Source organism: Lissotriton helveticus, chromosome 5_1, assembly GCF_964261635.1.
Source record: "Lissotriton helveticus chromosome 5_1, aLisHel1.1, whole genome shotgun sequence".
NCBI classification, from domain to species: domain Eukaryota; kingdom Metazoa; phylum Chordata; class Amphibia; order Caudata; family Salamandridae; genus Lissotriton; species Lissotriton helveticus.
In genome coordinates, this window is record NC_136065.1 from 1,046,032,623 (window position 1) to 1,046,049,367 (window position 16,745).

At 46.0% G+C, this 16,745-nt stretch overlaps 1 protein-coding gene across 1 annotated transcript in view; it reads left to right on the forward strand.

Annotated features, from left to right (window-relative positions):
• The window catches only part of MMS19 (MMS19 cytosolic iron-sulfur assembly component), a 466,622-nt gene that overhangs the window by 354,443 nt on the left and 95,434 nt on the right, over nucleotides 1-16,745 (forward strand). Inside the window, exon 22 of the mRNA XM_078643578.1 lies at nucleotides 11,434-11,508. Within this exon, the coding sequence (XP_078499704.1) occupies nucleotides 11,434-11,508 (75 nt within the window). The remainder of the gene's footprint in view (nucleotides 1-11,433; nucleotides 11,509-16,745) is intronic.

Sequence of the window (16,745 nt, forward strand, 5' to 3'; positions counted from 1 at the left end):
CGACCGCACACACCGCTCTCTGAAGTGGTGGAACAGAACAAACATTACCAAGGGGCGGTCGTTCCTAGAGCCAATTCCACAGGTGACAATAACAGCAGACGCATCGCTCACCGGATGGGGAGCACATATGGACAAATACACAGTACAAGGAAGGTGGAGTGTGCAGGAAAGAACACTGCACATCAACTATCTAGAACTACTGGCAGTGTTTCTAGCATTGAAAGCCTTTCAGATACATGTTATCCACAAAGCAGTCCTGATCAGAACAGACAACATGACAGCAATGTATTATATTCAAAAACAGGGGGGGACGCACTCTCTCCAATTATCCAGACTAGCACAGGAAATTTGGAGATGGGCCATTCCTCAAAACATCTATCTGTTAGCCGAACACCTACCAGGAGTTCAAAACCAGATAGCAGACATCTTAAGCAGACAGTCGGAACAAATACACGAATGGGAACTGCACCAACAAATACTGCAGCCATTCTTCCAAAGATGGGGACAACCAGAGATAGACCTATTTGCCACTCATCAGAACGCAAAATGCCAAAGCTTCGCGTCCAGGTACCCACATCACCTGTCGCAGGGCAATGCGTTATGGATAAATTGGTCCAACAAATTTGCATACGCTTTTCCCCCTCTCCCACTAATCCCATTAGTGGTCAGGAAACTGCAACAACATTCAATGACCATGATACTAGTAGCACCCACGTGGGCAAGACAGCCGTGGTTCACCACGCTCCTGCAACTCTCACAAGTGCCACATCAAAAGCTACAAATTCTACCCATGCACCTTACACAGAACCATGGAGAAATAATGCACCCAGATCCAACTCAATTGAACTTAGCGATCTGGCTCCTGAAATCCTAGAATTTGGGTACTTAGATCTCCCCCCAAATTGCATGGAAATAATTAAACAAGCGAGACGTCCAACCACCAGAGCATGCTATGCAGCTAAGTGGAAGAGGTTTGCTATACACTGTACTAATAACAATATCAACCCTCTAGACGTATCAACAAGGGAGATTATTTGCTACTTGTTACACTTACAGCAATGTAATCTAGCGTACACATCTATCAGAGTACATCTAGCAGCTATAGCAGCATACCTACAAAACAGGCAGCGCATATCACTGTTCAGAGTACCAGCGATAAAAGCATTCATGGAAGGTCTTAAAAGAGTCATTCCCCCAAGATTACCACCTTCCCCAGTCTGGAACCTCAACGTAGTACTCACCAGACTAATGGGGCCACCCTTCGAACCTATGCATAGGTGCGAAATACAATTCCTTACATGGAAGGTGGCATTCCTTATAGCCATTACCTCACTCAGAAGAGTAAGCGAGTTACAGGCATTAACAATACAAGAACCATTCCTACAGATACACCAGAATAAAGTGGTTCTTAGAACAAACCCAAAGTTCTTGCCTAAAGTAATTTCAGCATTCCACATCAATCAGCCAGTGGAATTACCAGTCTTCTTTCCAAAGCCACAGACGGTGGCAGAAAGGGCTCTACATACACTAGATGTTAAAAGAGCCATTTTGTACTACATAGAAAGAACACAAGACTTCAGGAAAACTAAACAACTATTTGTAGCATTTTCCCCAACACATAAGGGCAATCCTATCTCTAAAGCAGGCATCGCAAGATGGATTGTAAGATGTATACAAATATGTTACATTAAAGCAAAGAGAACATTAACTGTTCCTCCTAGAGCTCATTCCACAAGAAAACTAGGAGCATCTATGGCATTCTTAGGGAACATTCCCCTAGATGACATATGTAGAGCAGCAACTTGGTCTACACCACATACATTCACAAAGCACTACTGTGTTGATGTACAGGCTGCACAACAAGCCAGAGTGGGCCAAGCTGTATTAAAAACTCTATTTCAGACAGTTGCGACAGACACTGGTGACCACCGCTAGGGAGGTAACTGCTGTACAATCTATTCATAAATGTACCATCTGCAGCCCATATGCCTCGAACGGAATATGCTACTTACCAGTATGCATCTGTTCTTGGGATAGAGGGCTGCAGAGTGGTACATGCCCTCCCTGCCTCCCCGGAAACCTGTGTCTGTCCCAACATTATCTTATTTAGATACATTTACATGGGCATATCTTTATGTACTACACTACACTACTCCATCTAACCCTACTATGGCAAAACAATCTAAGGATGGAGCCGATGCCCATGCGCACTAACACCGAGAGGAGGAGTCACCTATGACGACAAAGACTTCTCCAGAAGAAAAACAAAGTGCAATCATCCGAGCCCAACACCAGATGGCGATCTATTCATAAATGTACCACTCTGCAGCCCTCTATGCCAAGAACAGATGCATACTGGTAAGTAGCATATTCCTTATCATTTATTTGAAATTTTGCTTCCTAATTTGTAAGGACATGATCTTGGATAGCGGCATCAACATTCCATCAGTGGTGTAGGTTGTAGGTGGTCATGTAGATGTGTGTGATTGAGGTATATTTGGTGTGGTGCCGTTTTTTATATTGGTGCTGTTTGTTACACAGATTTAGATCCTGGTGTTTCTGAACTTATGTTTATGTAGGTGAATGTGGTGGTGGTTTACATGGATGTCACAGGGGTAGCGGTGTAGGGTGTGGTGGATATGTATCTAGGGGAGATAGCTGTGGGTATTGTATGTTGTGTAGTTGCATATGATGGTGTTCTATGTTGTGATAGCTTGCGAAGTCTTGATTTTGGTGTACGTGGAGTGCTGTTAGTACAGGTGAATGTTGTGTTGGTCTGGCCCTCAAGGGACTTTACAGTTCTAAGCACAATACAGAAGAGGCCATTGGCACTGACTGGCCACAAAACAGCACAACACTCTATTTCTATGATATCTTTGGGTGCGTAAAAGACTAGGCTGTTTCCCTATACGGCCATGCACCAGTTTGGGTTTCTGAAGCCAGTACCAAATGAATACAAGGCATATATCACAATCCATGTGGAATTATTACTGTTAATGGCCACTTATCCAAGAGTGTTAGAATTACCCATGACACACTGCAGGGCTGTCCTCTTTCTCTGTGCTTGTACCGTATGCAAACCTTTGTGACACTCCTTCTGAGACGTCCAAGTACTCCATCTGTAAGTATCCTGGGAGCGGAAGGTGAAGAGTATGCAGATGATGTATTGGTAGCCACTACTGACTTGTGTACCGATTAGCTTGTGTTAACCTGCCCGAAATGATACTTTTTCTTAAACTATTTTATTTGTTTCAGGCTCTCTGTTTACTTACCTTCATCTTTCTTTAAAAGAAAAAATAAATGCAATGACTACTTTGGTCATATGGGGCATAAACAATCTAGATGTACCTTGAGGTTTTTACAGTTCCCAATGGAAAGGGGAGGATAGACTCTTCCCAGGTCTGCTACTGGGCAGCATTAAAGAATAGATTCATTAAATTGGTTAAAGATGTGGCTGATATCCCACTGTTTATAGTTGTAAAGTTTAAAAGACCTCCTTTGCAATTTTTACTTTGTTATTCAAACCCGAACAACACCTGAGGCATGTCAAATATAAGCTTATACTAGCACTCAATAAAGCATGGCAAGAGTTTGCTAGCCATCTCAAGATAACCAAATGTCTAGGGCATAACCCATTGTGGGATAATCCACAACTGCCAGGAAATCTTCAGGTATATATGTTTTTACTATTGATGTGCTGAATCAGCTATATGAACTAGTTACGTACCTTCAGTAACTTTCTGTTAGTAGTATGTATTGACTGAAGATACACATACTATGCATACTCCTGCCATCTAGTGTTGGGCTCAGACAGTACAAGTTATTTTTTTTGAGGCACTCTTTTACTGTCTGCGTCATGCCTCCTCCTTTCCGAAGGAATGCGCATGTTCAACGATTCCTTTGTTAGATAGTTATTTTCCCACCATCTGGTTTGGGTGGACTGCACCGGAGCTCTGTCCAGCTTAGACACTTTCATGGCCTATCAACATCTAACGGCTCTGAGTGATTTCTTCACAATCGAAACAACCCCAACACGAATCCATTGACCGATGGAGGTAAAAAATAACAGACTTTTCCTGAAATGCCCTCAGTGCGGGGCTAAGTACGCTTCTTCAGATACTCACAGGTTTTGCAACCTCTGCCTGTCGCCGGAGCACAAAGAAAAAGAGTGCAGCCCCTGCAGCCTATTCAAAAATAAAAAGACTGTTCGAACCAGACACGACCGCAGACTGGCCCATAAAATGCAAATGGCAGCAGAAGCAGCGTTATCACCAGAAGAACTGCAGCTTTCAACCATCGATGGCAAGAAAGACGCCAACGTCCCTATCGGAGAGGGTTACATCATAACCAGCCCACACTACTTTGCATCTGGTGAATCCAACCAGGATGAGGAGTTGGGCATGCTGGTTATAGACCCTCCGCACGAACATATACCCTCGGAGTCTGGGCCCAGGATGAGGACGACACCAAGAGCTGTGAGTATAATTGACCTACTCCATACAAAGAAAACACACATGCCCTCCCACCAACACCAATGTGCGCCATAGCCCTCGTGCTCTGGTCGACACCAAGAGCGAGCCTTGGAGCATAGACATGACGAGTACATTCTCGATCCTGATCGGATATCAGGCCACAGGGAAAAGCATGGAGTCGATACACAGCTGCACTCGATGTAAAAAATAGTAATTGACTTTGGCACACACATTGTTGCCAGCACAGGCAAAACCACCTCGCTACACAGCAGCGCCTGGGAAATCTTTGGAGCCGAGTAAGTGCACGGCATTGGCGGCATTAACACACATACTATCAGAGCCCAAGCATACCTCGACTCCGAAAAACTAGAACGTTGCCAGGCCTCTACTCAGAAGAAAGCTTCAGCTGCTGCCATGCCGAAAACCCACCCTCCTTCTGAAGCCAAAAAAAGGTTCCTGAAAAACACACCAAATCACCACAACCAACCGCTTATGAGGAGGAAAGAAGTGTGTTTGAAGGCTTACATGAGTTCATGCAAAAAAAGGCAACAATTTGCTGAAGAAGAACACCTTCCTGAGGAGCAGCGGTAGGGGTAGGTCGAGATACTGGTTCCGACTGGGAACAGTGACACCACTGATTGAGTTTTGTTTTATCCGCTGCATCAGATGAGGCCAGACTACACACTGATTTAAGTGGTCTCCCTCCCCTAGGAGGACATCCCCTAGGCGCATGACAGTGGCAGGTAGCATAGCACACTTGTGGGAACTAGCTATGTCTGTGTGCTATGTGTCTACATGGGAAACCATTTGGTTTAGTTATGAAGGTCATCACCCACCAACCTAGTTGGTGGCATGCCTCATCATCGGGCCCCACCCGAGGCACCGAGTGCGGCTCAGGTGTGCTGCGACGCCAGATTAAAGCGGAGTGGGTTTTATGGAAGGTGAGTGTGCTGTGCAGGTGTGTTGCGTGAGATTTTAAAATTCTGTCCTTGGGGTCCCTAACGGCTACTTTATTGGTGGGCCCCAGGCAGAGGTTAAAAACAAAGGCTTGGGACGTGTAGGGGTTGACTTATGGTCTCCCACGTCCAGTGTGGTCGACTAGTTTCAGCCAAGCCTTTTTATTAAACTGGTTTTCTTCAGGACCAATGTGTGGGGGTGTTACAGTGTTACAATGCACTTGTCGCAACGTTGCCAACAAGCATTTGCACTTGCAAAAGTATGCCGTGCACAGAGGTTCGTGTAATGCATCCCCCAAGAGGGTTTCTGACCTCAAATTCGGTGAGAGGGCAGCTCAGGCCTCGAGGGACGTAGAAACCACCTGTGTTGTTGAACCCTTTGGCGTCTGCAGGAGGTCGGGATCAGCAGACTGGTCAGCAGTGTTGAGGTGCCTGTGAATGCAGGGAGGTGACTCCTTCACTTAAAGTGAGATTTCCTTCAAGTGTCTTTGATGCTCCACAGATCCTGCAGGGATCCTGTATGGTGAACAGGCACAAACGATGCAGCAGACTGAAACGGAGACTAAGTCAGGCCCAAACAAAGTCCAGCAAAGTCCAGAGTGCCTAGACGGTAGAAGTGCAGTGGTTTAATTTCTGAATCTTATCCCACGACGAATCTAGGAATCTACACCCAGGTAACCCTTTAAGTACCCTGGGGAAAGGGTTGGGAAGATTCAGAGAACCCTCCCAGGGGTGGGTCTGGACAGGGGGGAGGTTACTCCCATGTCCTTTGTTCAGTTTCATGCCATAGTGGGAGCCAACGTCTCCCAGAACTGTTTGAACTGGACTATGCACAGGGACACCAAATGTGCCCCTCATGCAAACTTTCTGCCACTCTTCAAGCGCACCCACCCGGTCCCAGTACACTCTATCCTGTCTTGGAGGTGGTCACACGTCCCTGTAAAAGGATGCCTATTGTTCCACCTTCCTCTGCTCCAACTTGGCTCAGCAGTAGGAGGAGGGCAGAAATGTGTGTCTGTTTGGCAGCAACCATTTTGTGCTGTCCGTGGCTAGAAGGTTGACACCAGGAAAACTGAGAGCCTAACGGAGGGCTCTGCCAGTGCTTGGAATCATACCTCCCACACAGTTTATGGTGTGGGGGCTTTATTCCAACATGTTTGATACCAAACATGATGCGATTCGTTGCAGCCGTTTTCAAGATGGTCATTGCATAATTACAAAGTGCCCCTCTATATAGTAGTAGTAAGTATACTTGTAAAGCGCACTGTTACTCCATCTCGGAGTGTCCTGGCGCTGTATACCGCTGGGGAACCCGTCCTGGGTTTCCCTGTGAGATGGTCCCTCCTGGGCACCTCCAAGGTGAAGCCAGGCATCCCCGGCGCTGATGGGGCCATCGTGGAGATTAAGCAAGCTATTGCCCAGAGTTGCAGAGTGGGACCCATGGTTAGCGTAGGCACCTCGGCGAGAATTATCGAGTCCGCGGACATTGACCCAAGACCCTGCCGCGTCGGGAATTGAACCCTGGTCCCGGGCCGATCTCTGCTTCAGGGTCTGCCGCTTCTAACCAGTGAGCCACACTTCCCCACGATATCGTATATCGCTGCTTCACTGACAACCCGGGAGAATGGACTCCGTAGGCTGCAGGGGTGTCCTGCTCATGCAGGGGCTCCTTCTCACTTAGAACTTATAGGTTTTAAGTGCAGTGACCCAAGATACAGTAAACCTATATCTTTAGTGGGTGGTGCATGCACCAACTTAGAGAGGCTGCAATGGCAGGCCTGTAGATCCATTATGAATGGTCTCTCATGGGTGGCAAAATACATGCTTCAGCCCATGGGAGACCTCTGGGGTACCTATCCCACGGGTATCTTAGTACCATATGCAAGGGACTTATGAGGATACCCCTGTATCCAATCTGGGCTGTACCTAAGAACTCAACACAAAAGTTTAGGGAGAAAGCAGATGGATGGGGGTCCTGATTAGCAGGATCCCTGTCAGAATAGCCCAAACACAGCTTAATACCAGGCAAAACGTGGGGGTAAGCATGCAGAAGGATCCTACCTTCCTATACATACCATACATCTAGGGCATTTGTTGTGACCCTGCAGATTTGTGAGGTGACATATTTTCCTTGCACACAGTTGTTTAGTCAGAATTGTTTGTGAAAGTGTCTCAATGAGACCTAAATAGGCCTGCATAAGTCACATCTAGCCAGAAATGATGTCAACGTGGAGGTTCAGTCTGAAGGCAAAGGGAGTATTCAAAGTTGAGGAATCTGCGGCTAGAAGTCTCCATCAGAAAAATATGATATGTTAAAAGCATTTACTGAGGTTGTTGAGGACGTCGGTATTCTATATTGGCAATTTAAGCATCAGCAGTTCTGAGAAACGATGAATACTGTCAGGACGGAGTTATTGCCAAATTGCTTGGCCTCAATAAGTTCCATTATTGTAGAAAAATACCCTCTGAAAATTTCTGCATATTCAGAGAGTCATATAAACTCTGTGGATGGCCAACTCCCAAAATGAGGTCTGAGCTGGGTGGTCTCGCTTGAACTGGCGATAAACACCCAATAAATAGTATTGGGATAAGCGGTAACCAATATAGCCAAACTAAGGCTTCAGCATCACCTATATTGATTCCACTTCTATATAACTCAAGTGTAATATGCTAAATGGAGAGTGGATAATGCTTCATCCTGTCCCAGATGTAACTATTTGGAGGCAGACTGGTTCATATGTTTGCAACTTTTCCTGTACTTTGACCATACCTAAATGAATATTCTCTTTATTATATTTTTTGTATTCTCCCACAGCTGGTTTTCCTATGCATTATAGTTAGGGCTTCCGGTTTTATTTTTGGGACATTTTCGTCTGTATTTATCCATATTTATTTTTTGTCAGCTTTATCTGTATTTATCCATATTTATTATGGGTTTCATGAAAAAATAAAGCTGAAATTTGTTATTTTCACATTTATTTAACCGATAAATATGCAGTCATGCTTGAATGGCGGCCAGGTTTCAGTGATATGAACACCTGCAGAAGATAAATCAATGCACTTATATGAAAATAAGCAGCTTTCAGTATCAGCCTTGTGCATATCTGCAGCTGTTTAAACCTCTATACTAAAATACCTTTTTTTAACCCCCTTATCTATCAATCCACACAGTTATTGACCTGCCCGTCATTGCAAAGTGTATTTAGAATCACTCAAAAAACACCCAATTTCCGTTTTTATCCACATTTAAAAATAAATACAGACAAGAAAATAAATGGTTTTCTGTCTGTATTTCTCTGTTAAAATCCGTAAAAACGGCAAACAGGGAGCCCTTATTATAATACTTTACTAAGGGCATTTAGGATGACTGCTATAGGCTACACTTTTGCCACTGTTAGATTGCTCGCCATTAGAAGGATCCTAGTCATCTAGTTATTAATACTTGGGTGTAAGGGCGTCTTGACATACAAAATTTTGAAGAACAGATTATTGTCTCATGAAGCATGAACAGCTATAAGCTGGGTTGGGAACATGTGAATGTGATGAAACTTGTTACAGTTAGAAGAAGCCACTGAATGGCTAACAAGTGGTCATTTGTTTTTAATGTAACAAGCAGTGCATGGTGGAGGAGCAATCTATAGTTATCTCGTAACTGGTGACTTTCTGTGTTTTTTGGAGTTTAAACTGTTAATGTTGACATTGACATATTCACCTAACTATGATACGTTAACCATTTATGTTTTTGTATATATATGTGTGTGTACATATATATATGTGTATATATATATATATATGTATATGAGTGTGTCTCTGTGTATGGTGGCTCCTCCGCTATGGCGGAGGAGCGTCGCTCCCCCCACCCTCCGCTGAGAGCCAGCTGAGGGAAACTGGAAAAATAAAATGATAATTAATTGGTTTTATTATCATTTCATTTTTCTCATTTCCCTCTAGTGCCAGGCGGGGCGGGGCTTGGCTGTCGTCACAGCCAGCAGGAGAGGAACATGTCCTGAGTGATGTAATATGTGAGATCATAAGCAGTGCATTGTGGGGGTGTAAGTTCTAGTTAGCTCAGGTAACTATAACTGCTGAATTTCTATGGTTTTGTGCATGTAAAATCTGAGCCTAACTATAGCATCCCTGTAAACTTTGTTTTTTTCAATGAATTTGTAAGTTTTTCTTTAAATTCTATATCCTACCTATAACGTCCCTCTAACCTTTTGTTTTTTCAGCGAAGTTCTACTTTTTTATGCTGTTTCCTATCTATAACATCGTTGTAACCATAGTTTTATTTAGTGATTTTCAAGTTTTTTAATATTAATTTCTAACTAACTTCCCGGTAACCTTTGTTTTTTTGAGTGGATTTCAGTTTTTTTAAATATAAATTGTACTACAATTTTCACCTATAAGTTTAATTTAGTAATATTATTTTATACAGCTATGTAAACCCATTTTATTTTCACAATTATTATTAATATACATTTTAAAAGTAAAAAACACAATTGAAGATAATCTAATTCATGTACTGTTTTTGAGAATGCAATAAAACAAGTTTATTTGTTTTTTAAACTGTTCTGCGGATCCAGTGATCATTTCCCAACCAAGAGCACTCATTCAAAACAACTACAGATTTAATACAGGAGTCACCTCAATAGCTGTATGGATATGTGTGTTAGTCTTTCAGTGGATGTGTCACTGGCTGTGTGGGTTTCTGTATGGGTGTATGAGTAGGTGCTTTTGTCTGTGACTGGGTATGTCAGTACCTGTGTGAGTCTATGAATGGGTGTGTGAGTGTCTGTGAGTGGGTATGTAAGTAGCTGTATGGATCTGTGAATGGATGTGTGAGTGGTTTTGTGGGTGTGTGCGCTGTTTTGTGGGTGTGTGTGCTGTTTTGTGGCTGTGTGAGCTGTTTTGTGGCTGTGTGAGTAGGTGTGTGAGTACCTGTATGGGTATATGACTGGGTGAGAGAGTGGTTTTGTGAGTAGGTGTGAGAGTGGTTTTTGGGTGTGTGAGTGGGTGTATGGGTCTGTGGGTAGGTGGAAGGTACCTCTACCCTGACCCCTTCTATCAGTTTACACTTTCATTTTGAGGCTCCGGTACTGTGTTTTGATAGCTTAAATGGCAGTCGCAACTTTTCTGTCAGGTTGCAGCAAGCCAGTCACAGAGGATCCCCGTCAATAGATATATACAAATGCCTTTCTTCTTTAATAATTCCAAAACTACTTAAGGAATTTCACCAAATTACAAAAGGGGCTCTTTCTGGACCAAGAGCTAGCATTCTGCCAAATTTGGTGTAATTCTGTCCAGTGGTTCATGCTGTAGTGATTTGTAAAATCCCTATGGGAAATTACATGGCGAAAACGTGTTTTGGAACCCTCCGTTTTCTTGGCCAACTGACACCAACTGAAGTGAGTGGCAAACTAGTTTTGAAAAGTTTGTGATTCATCAGAAGGCGCAAAAGGTATTAGGGAAACAAAAATGTTTTGTCTATGGAAACTAGGTCCTAACTACAATTACCTACTGGCGACCGCCAGTAGGTAATATATTTATGTTTGGGTGTGTTTGTGTGTGTGCGTGTGTGTGTACATGTTTGTGTGTATATATATATATATATATGTATGTGTGTGCACATGTGTGTACATATATTGACGTGTGGATATATATATGTGTGTGTATATTTGTGTGTTTATACGTGCATGTGTTTATTGTGTGTGTTTGTGTCAGTGTATATATGTGTGTCTATATATGTATATATATATATGTGTGTGTGTGTATATATGTATGTGCATATATATTTATATAGATTTATATCAATAGGTGGAAGAATTTTGCAGCTTAAGCTAATTTAGGTTTATTGTTGTAAATCTAAATCTGATAGTGCATATATTGCAATTGATGTCCTGGACACAACTAGCAGCCATGCTATATAGGGTGTCTGAAATCAGCAAACATCTATAAACTTGATTCACAGAAATGGTTATTCTCGTGCTGTTTTTTTCTTTCTCTAGGGTGGTGAGTCTGCAGCATCACACCAGCGTCTGGTAATTCTCTTGATGGCGTTTGTCTGCTCCTTGCCAAGTGATGTAAGTCACAAAATATTCTTACATTTCTAAAACCCATTTTATTAAAACTTGCAAATAAATCTGATAACTGGATGTGTATACAGTTACTAGAATACTTCCTATAGAGTATTCCATTGCAACTAAAATGTGTGGACTATAATGCCTATTCTGGTACTCCAATCACCAGAGCTACCAAATTTCTGTAGTAGGGGATCTCTGTGTATAGTCCTAATCTGTGAATGGTCCCGCCCATGTGCGTAGACCCCGGAGCAATCGAAATAGTCTCTTAAGTTGTCCTCTTCTACAGTCCTGCATTGACACTTAAGAGAAAATCAAAGACAAAAAATGCAGCCTGCAGTTAACAAGGCTACACTAGCCAGCACTTTATCCTGAAGTGAAAAGGAAAGCCAAATAATATTAAAATGTACACATTTTGCTAAGTTTCCCACATAGAGAAACTCCCCTTCACAAACATCCTTTGTCATGATGGAGAGGAAGGGTTGGACAGACAAGCCCCATAGGCTGCCATTATGTGTCTGGAAAAGGGATACCGTGCCTTTAAGGAACCCTCCTGAGACCCTCGGTATCCCATGATGCACAGCCAAAGGCAAGTTACTTATAGTTATTTTTTCCGGCTCCGTCTAGCAGGACCCTGGAGCATTGAGCTCTACCTTAATTGGTATTTCTTCGATTTTTTGTTTTTTTAAAAAAGTTTTAGGGTTTCATTCGACGTCTGGGGCATTTCTCTTCCATTTGCTGTCTTTTTTGAGCAGCCAAGCCACCCATTTCTTGTCAAAATGCCAGCTTTATTTGACAAGTGCACTGAGTGTGGCAGAAAGAAGGTCAAATCAGACTCGCACAGGGTTTGCATACTCTGTCTTCCATCCTCGCATGTACTTGACTCCTGTTCCTTCTGCAAATCTTTCTCCAGGAGGTCCCTGAGTGACAGGGAGAAGATCTGGCTTCAAGGCCTAGAGCAGAGGAGACATCAGGATGCAGGTGGGACCTCTGGGCATGGAGGGACTCTGTCAACCTCCACTAGCCATGCTTCGGCCTCTGGGGGGGGCTCCCCAGTCACAAAAAGGCCCAGAAACGGCAACGGTCCCAGTCGATGCCGATGGCTACGACATTGGCGTAGAAAGGTATGACGACGATATGCTCCCCGTCGACCCAGGGCTCTGGGTCTAAGCGATGTCGACGTTCGTCGTCGAGGGGAAGGAAGTCGAGACCTTGGACGAGGTCGACATCGAGGACATCGCAGACGACGTCGACACATCATCGTCCTGAGTCCCGAAGACACCGGCGCTCGTCGTCAATGCGACGCCGCGGTTCGCCGCCGATGCGCAGATCGCCGTCGAGAAGGCGATCATCGCCGTCCAGGAGCAAGTCGACGTCGAGAGGGAAGAAGTCGACGTCAAGGAGGAAGTCGACGTCTAGAAGGAGCTCGTCGTCGGGCAGCCGGTCACCCTCAGTGGTCAGCATTTCCACTTCTGACAGTCCTAGATCATGGCGGCACCGGCGTTCGTCATCAGGAGCGCCCTCCTCGAGGCCGGCCCGCAAGAGGAGGAGAGTAATTCGTACCATGGACTCAGACTACTCCAGGACCTATTCACCATCTAGGTGTCTGGAGACAGCACAACCTGTGGTCCCTCGTCTGTCGCCTCCACGGCCTCGGACGCCGACTCCTCCGACTCCTCCACCTCCTCCTTCTCCACCTCCTCCACCGCCGCCTCGTCTGCCTTTGGCACCAACTCCACCACCACCACCACCACAGCCTCAACCTCAGCCTGTGCCTGTGATTCCAGCTGTACCCAAAAGGCCGAGATTGTTCTCTCGTACGAGACATCGCTCTCGCAGTCGGCACAGATCTTCGAACAGATCTGAACATCGTCACCGCCACGACAGGTCGCGGTCCAGGTACACCAGGGACACGGATTCCTCTAGTCATGGCAGATATTTGCCGACCCTGTCAGACACTCCACCAACGAGGGTTTCACCAGTCATTGACATCACCACGTTTCAGGACGTGCTGTTGCGAGGAGCGGCAAAACTGGTGATCGCACTGGCTGTGCCTGCCCCATCCACCTCTGTAATCTTTGAGATGCTGCAACGGAAACAACTGTCTCGACCTCTCCTTCCGTTAGTGCCCGGTTTGGAGGAACCGGCTATGGAACTGTTTCTGACGCCTGCCTCTGTGAAGTCGGCTCCATCGAGACTTCAGAAGAAGTACAGGCCCTTGGATCCTGCGTTTCTTCGAACGGATCCTCCGCCGGATTCAGTGATAGTGGTGGCAGCTAAGAAACAGCACTCTACGGCGCCATCGTCCACTGTTCCACCGGACTAAAAGTCGCAGACTAGATTTGGCGGGAAGGAAGGTCTGCAGCACGGCAGCCACTTCCATGAAGGCAGAAAGCTTGACTGCTCTCTTGGGCTGATATGACCGCGCCTTATGGGAGTCTCTCCAGCAGTTCGTTGAACTCCTCCCTAGGGACAAGCGGGAGGACTTTCAGGTGGTTCTGAATGAGGGCATGATGGTATCAAATCAGATCATCAGTGCAGCTGCAGATACCTCTCTCCTGGCAGCCCATGGATACTGTCACGGGGTGACTGAGGCGCCACTCCTGGTTGCGGCTTACCTCTTTGAAAGCAGAGGCACAGCAATGGATTGCTAACCTGCCCTTTTCGGATTCCACGCTCTTCGGTGCCCATGATGAGGAAATGGCTCGCATGGAGCCGGAAGTCGAAACACTCAAGGCTGTAGGCTTGGAGAAGCCTAAAGAACAGCGCATACCAACTATGCTATTCTTCTCAGCGTTTCCAGCGTGGACAGGGTCGTCAGGCTGGACAGCAGCAACAACAGCAGTTCCAGCGACAGCCCTTCCAGCGACGACAAAGGGGCAGAGTCAATCAATAGTCCACATTTGGGACCAAAGGCCCGGCTGGGTCTAAGCCCTGAGGGATTACTTCCCCCTCTTCTGTTACCCACTCCGGTGGGGGGGAGCATTCAGAACTACTTGGCAGAGTGGAGAAAAATAACTCCGGACAAGCGGGTGCTGAATATTGGTTGCAATGGATACAGTCTACGTTTTGTCAGCCCTCCTCCAGCTATTCCACCAGTTCGCTCACAATACCTGCTACGCGAACTCCAAGCGGAGGCCGATACCCTGTTGAGAAAAAGGGCGATAGAACCTGTTCCTCAGTCTCAAAGGGGAAAGGGTCTATACTCCAGGTTCTTTCTTGTGCGCAAAAAGGACAAAAACAAGTTCAGGTTCCTTCTGGATTTGCGACAAGCAAACAAATGGATTCGCAGAGCAACGTTCTGTATGCTGTCCCTGCATCAGATTTATCCTTAGCTGCATCGAGGAGACTGGCTTTGTGCCATAGATCTGAAGGACGCGTACTTCCATGTCCCTATTGCAAAGAAGCATCGGAAGTTCCTGCGGTTCCTAGTCGGCCCCAACCACTATCAGTACACAGTACTTCCGTTCGGCCTGAAATCTGCGCCCAGGACTTTTTCAAAATGCATGGCCGTGGTTGCAGCGCACCTGAGAAAGAACAAGGCGTCTGTTTATCCGTACCTTGACGACTGGCATCCACGTTCCCGGAAGCGCAACTACATTTCAACAGGACGGCTGTTCTGTTGAACCAATTGGGTCTGCACATCAACCTATCCAAGTCTGTCCCAACTACTGTTCAGTGTCTGCAGTACTTGGGAGCCTCCATCGATACTCTCAAGGCAAGCATGTGTACTTTGGAGGAGCAACGCTTATTAATCCTTCGGAAGGCTCAGGCTCTCATGGCCGTTCCAACGACAACTGTGAGGACGGTATCCTCTCTCCTGGGGTCGATGGCCTCGTGTATCTTTCTCACTCCACATGAGGCCGCTGCAGGAATGTCTGGAGGATCAGTGGGACCAGAAACATGGGAGCTGGGAGGACAGATCCGTCTGTCTCAGCACGCTCTACAATCCCTTAAGTGGTGGTGTGCACCAGTAAATCTCCTCAAAAGGATTCCGTTCCACAAGGAGATACCGACTCAGACCATTGTGACCGATGCGTCTCTCCAGGGCTGGGGAGCGCATTCGGACTGCCTTCAGATACAGGGCACGTGGTCTCAGACAGAATTCACGTATCACATCAGTTTTCTGGAACTCAGAGCTGTTCATCTGGCGCTGAAAGCCTTCCACCCGTCCTTTCGGACCAGTTCCCTGCTTGTACCGATGAACAACACAACAACAATGTATTACCTCAACAAGCAGGGGGGCTCAAGATTGCGCACACTGTCTCAGGAAGCGCTAGCAATCTGGAACTGGCTGTTGGCCAGGGGACTGACGATAACGGCAACACATCTGCCAGGTGTGCAGAATGCTCAGGCAGACGCGCTCAGCAGGCTCATTCAAGAAAACCACGAATGGGTCTTAAACGACGAGGTGTTAAGAGACCTCTTCGCACGATGGGGCCCTCCAGACATCGATCTGTTTGCCACCGCAGAAAACCGCAAATGCCGAGACTTTGCCTCCAGGTTTTACCAACCAGGGACGCTGGGGAATGCACTGTGGATCAACTGGTCGAACAGCTTTCTCTACGCTTTTCCACCCATTCCCCTGATCCCAGCAGTGCTACTCAAGCTGTCCCAATCCAGGGCCAGGATGATCCTCATTGATCCGGAATGGCCTCGGCAGTGGTGGTTCATCGACCTCCTACACCGGTCTCTTCTGCCGCATCTTCGACTTCCGTGTCGGCCGGACCTTCTGACGAAGTTCGTAGGGCAGATGGTACACCCCAACCTCTCATCGTTGAGTTTGGCAGCATGGCTCCTGAGCTAGTGCAGTATGGACATTTAAACCTGCCTCAGAACTGCATGGAGATTCTAAAAGAGGCAAAGAGACCATCTACAAGGACTTCCTACGCCTACAAGTGGAAGAGATTCTGCATTTGGTGCACTTCTAAGAATGCGGGATCTACGACCTACAAGGAGGATGTCATTCTTCCGTACTTGCTGCATTTGGCTCAATCTGGTCTCAATTTTCATTCTATTAAGGTTCACCTCGCAGCTTTGACTGCATATAGGAAATGCCCTTCACAAACTTCCTTTTTCCAAATCCCTGTCATCAAAGATTTTTTGGAAGGTTTGAAGAAGGTGTTCCCCCCCGTTAGGCGTCCTTCGCCGCGGTGGGAGCTGAATGTGGTGCTCTCTAGATTGATGAAGGGGCCTTTTGAGCCTATTCATAAGGCTTCTCTGCAGCACCTATCCTGGAA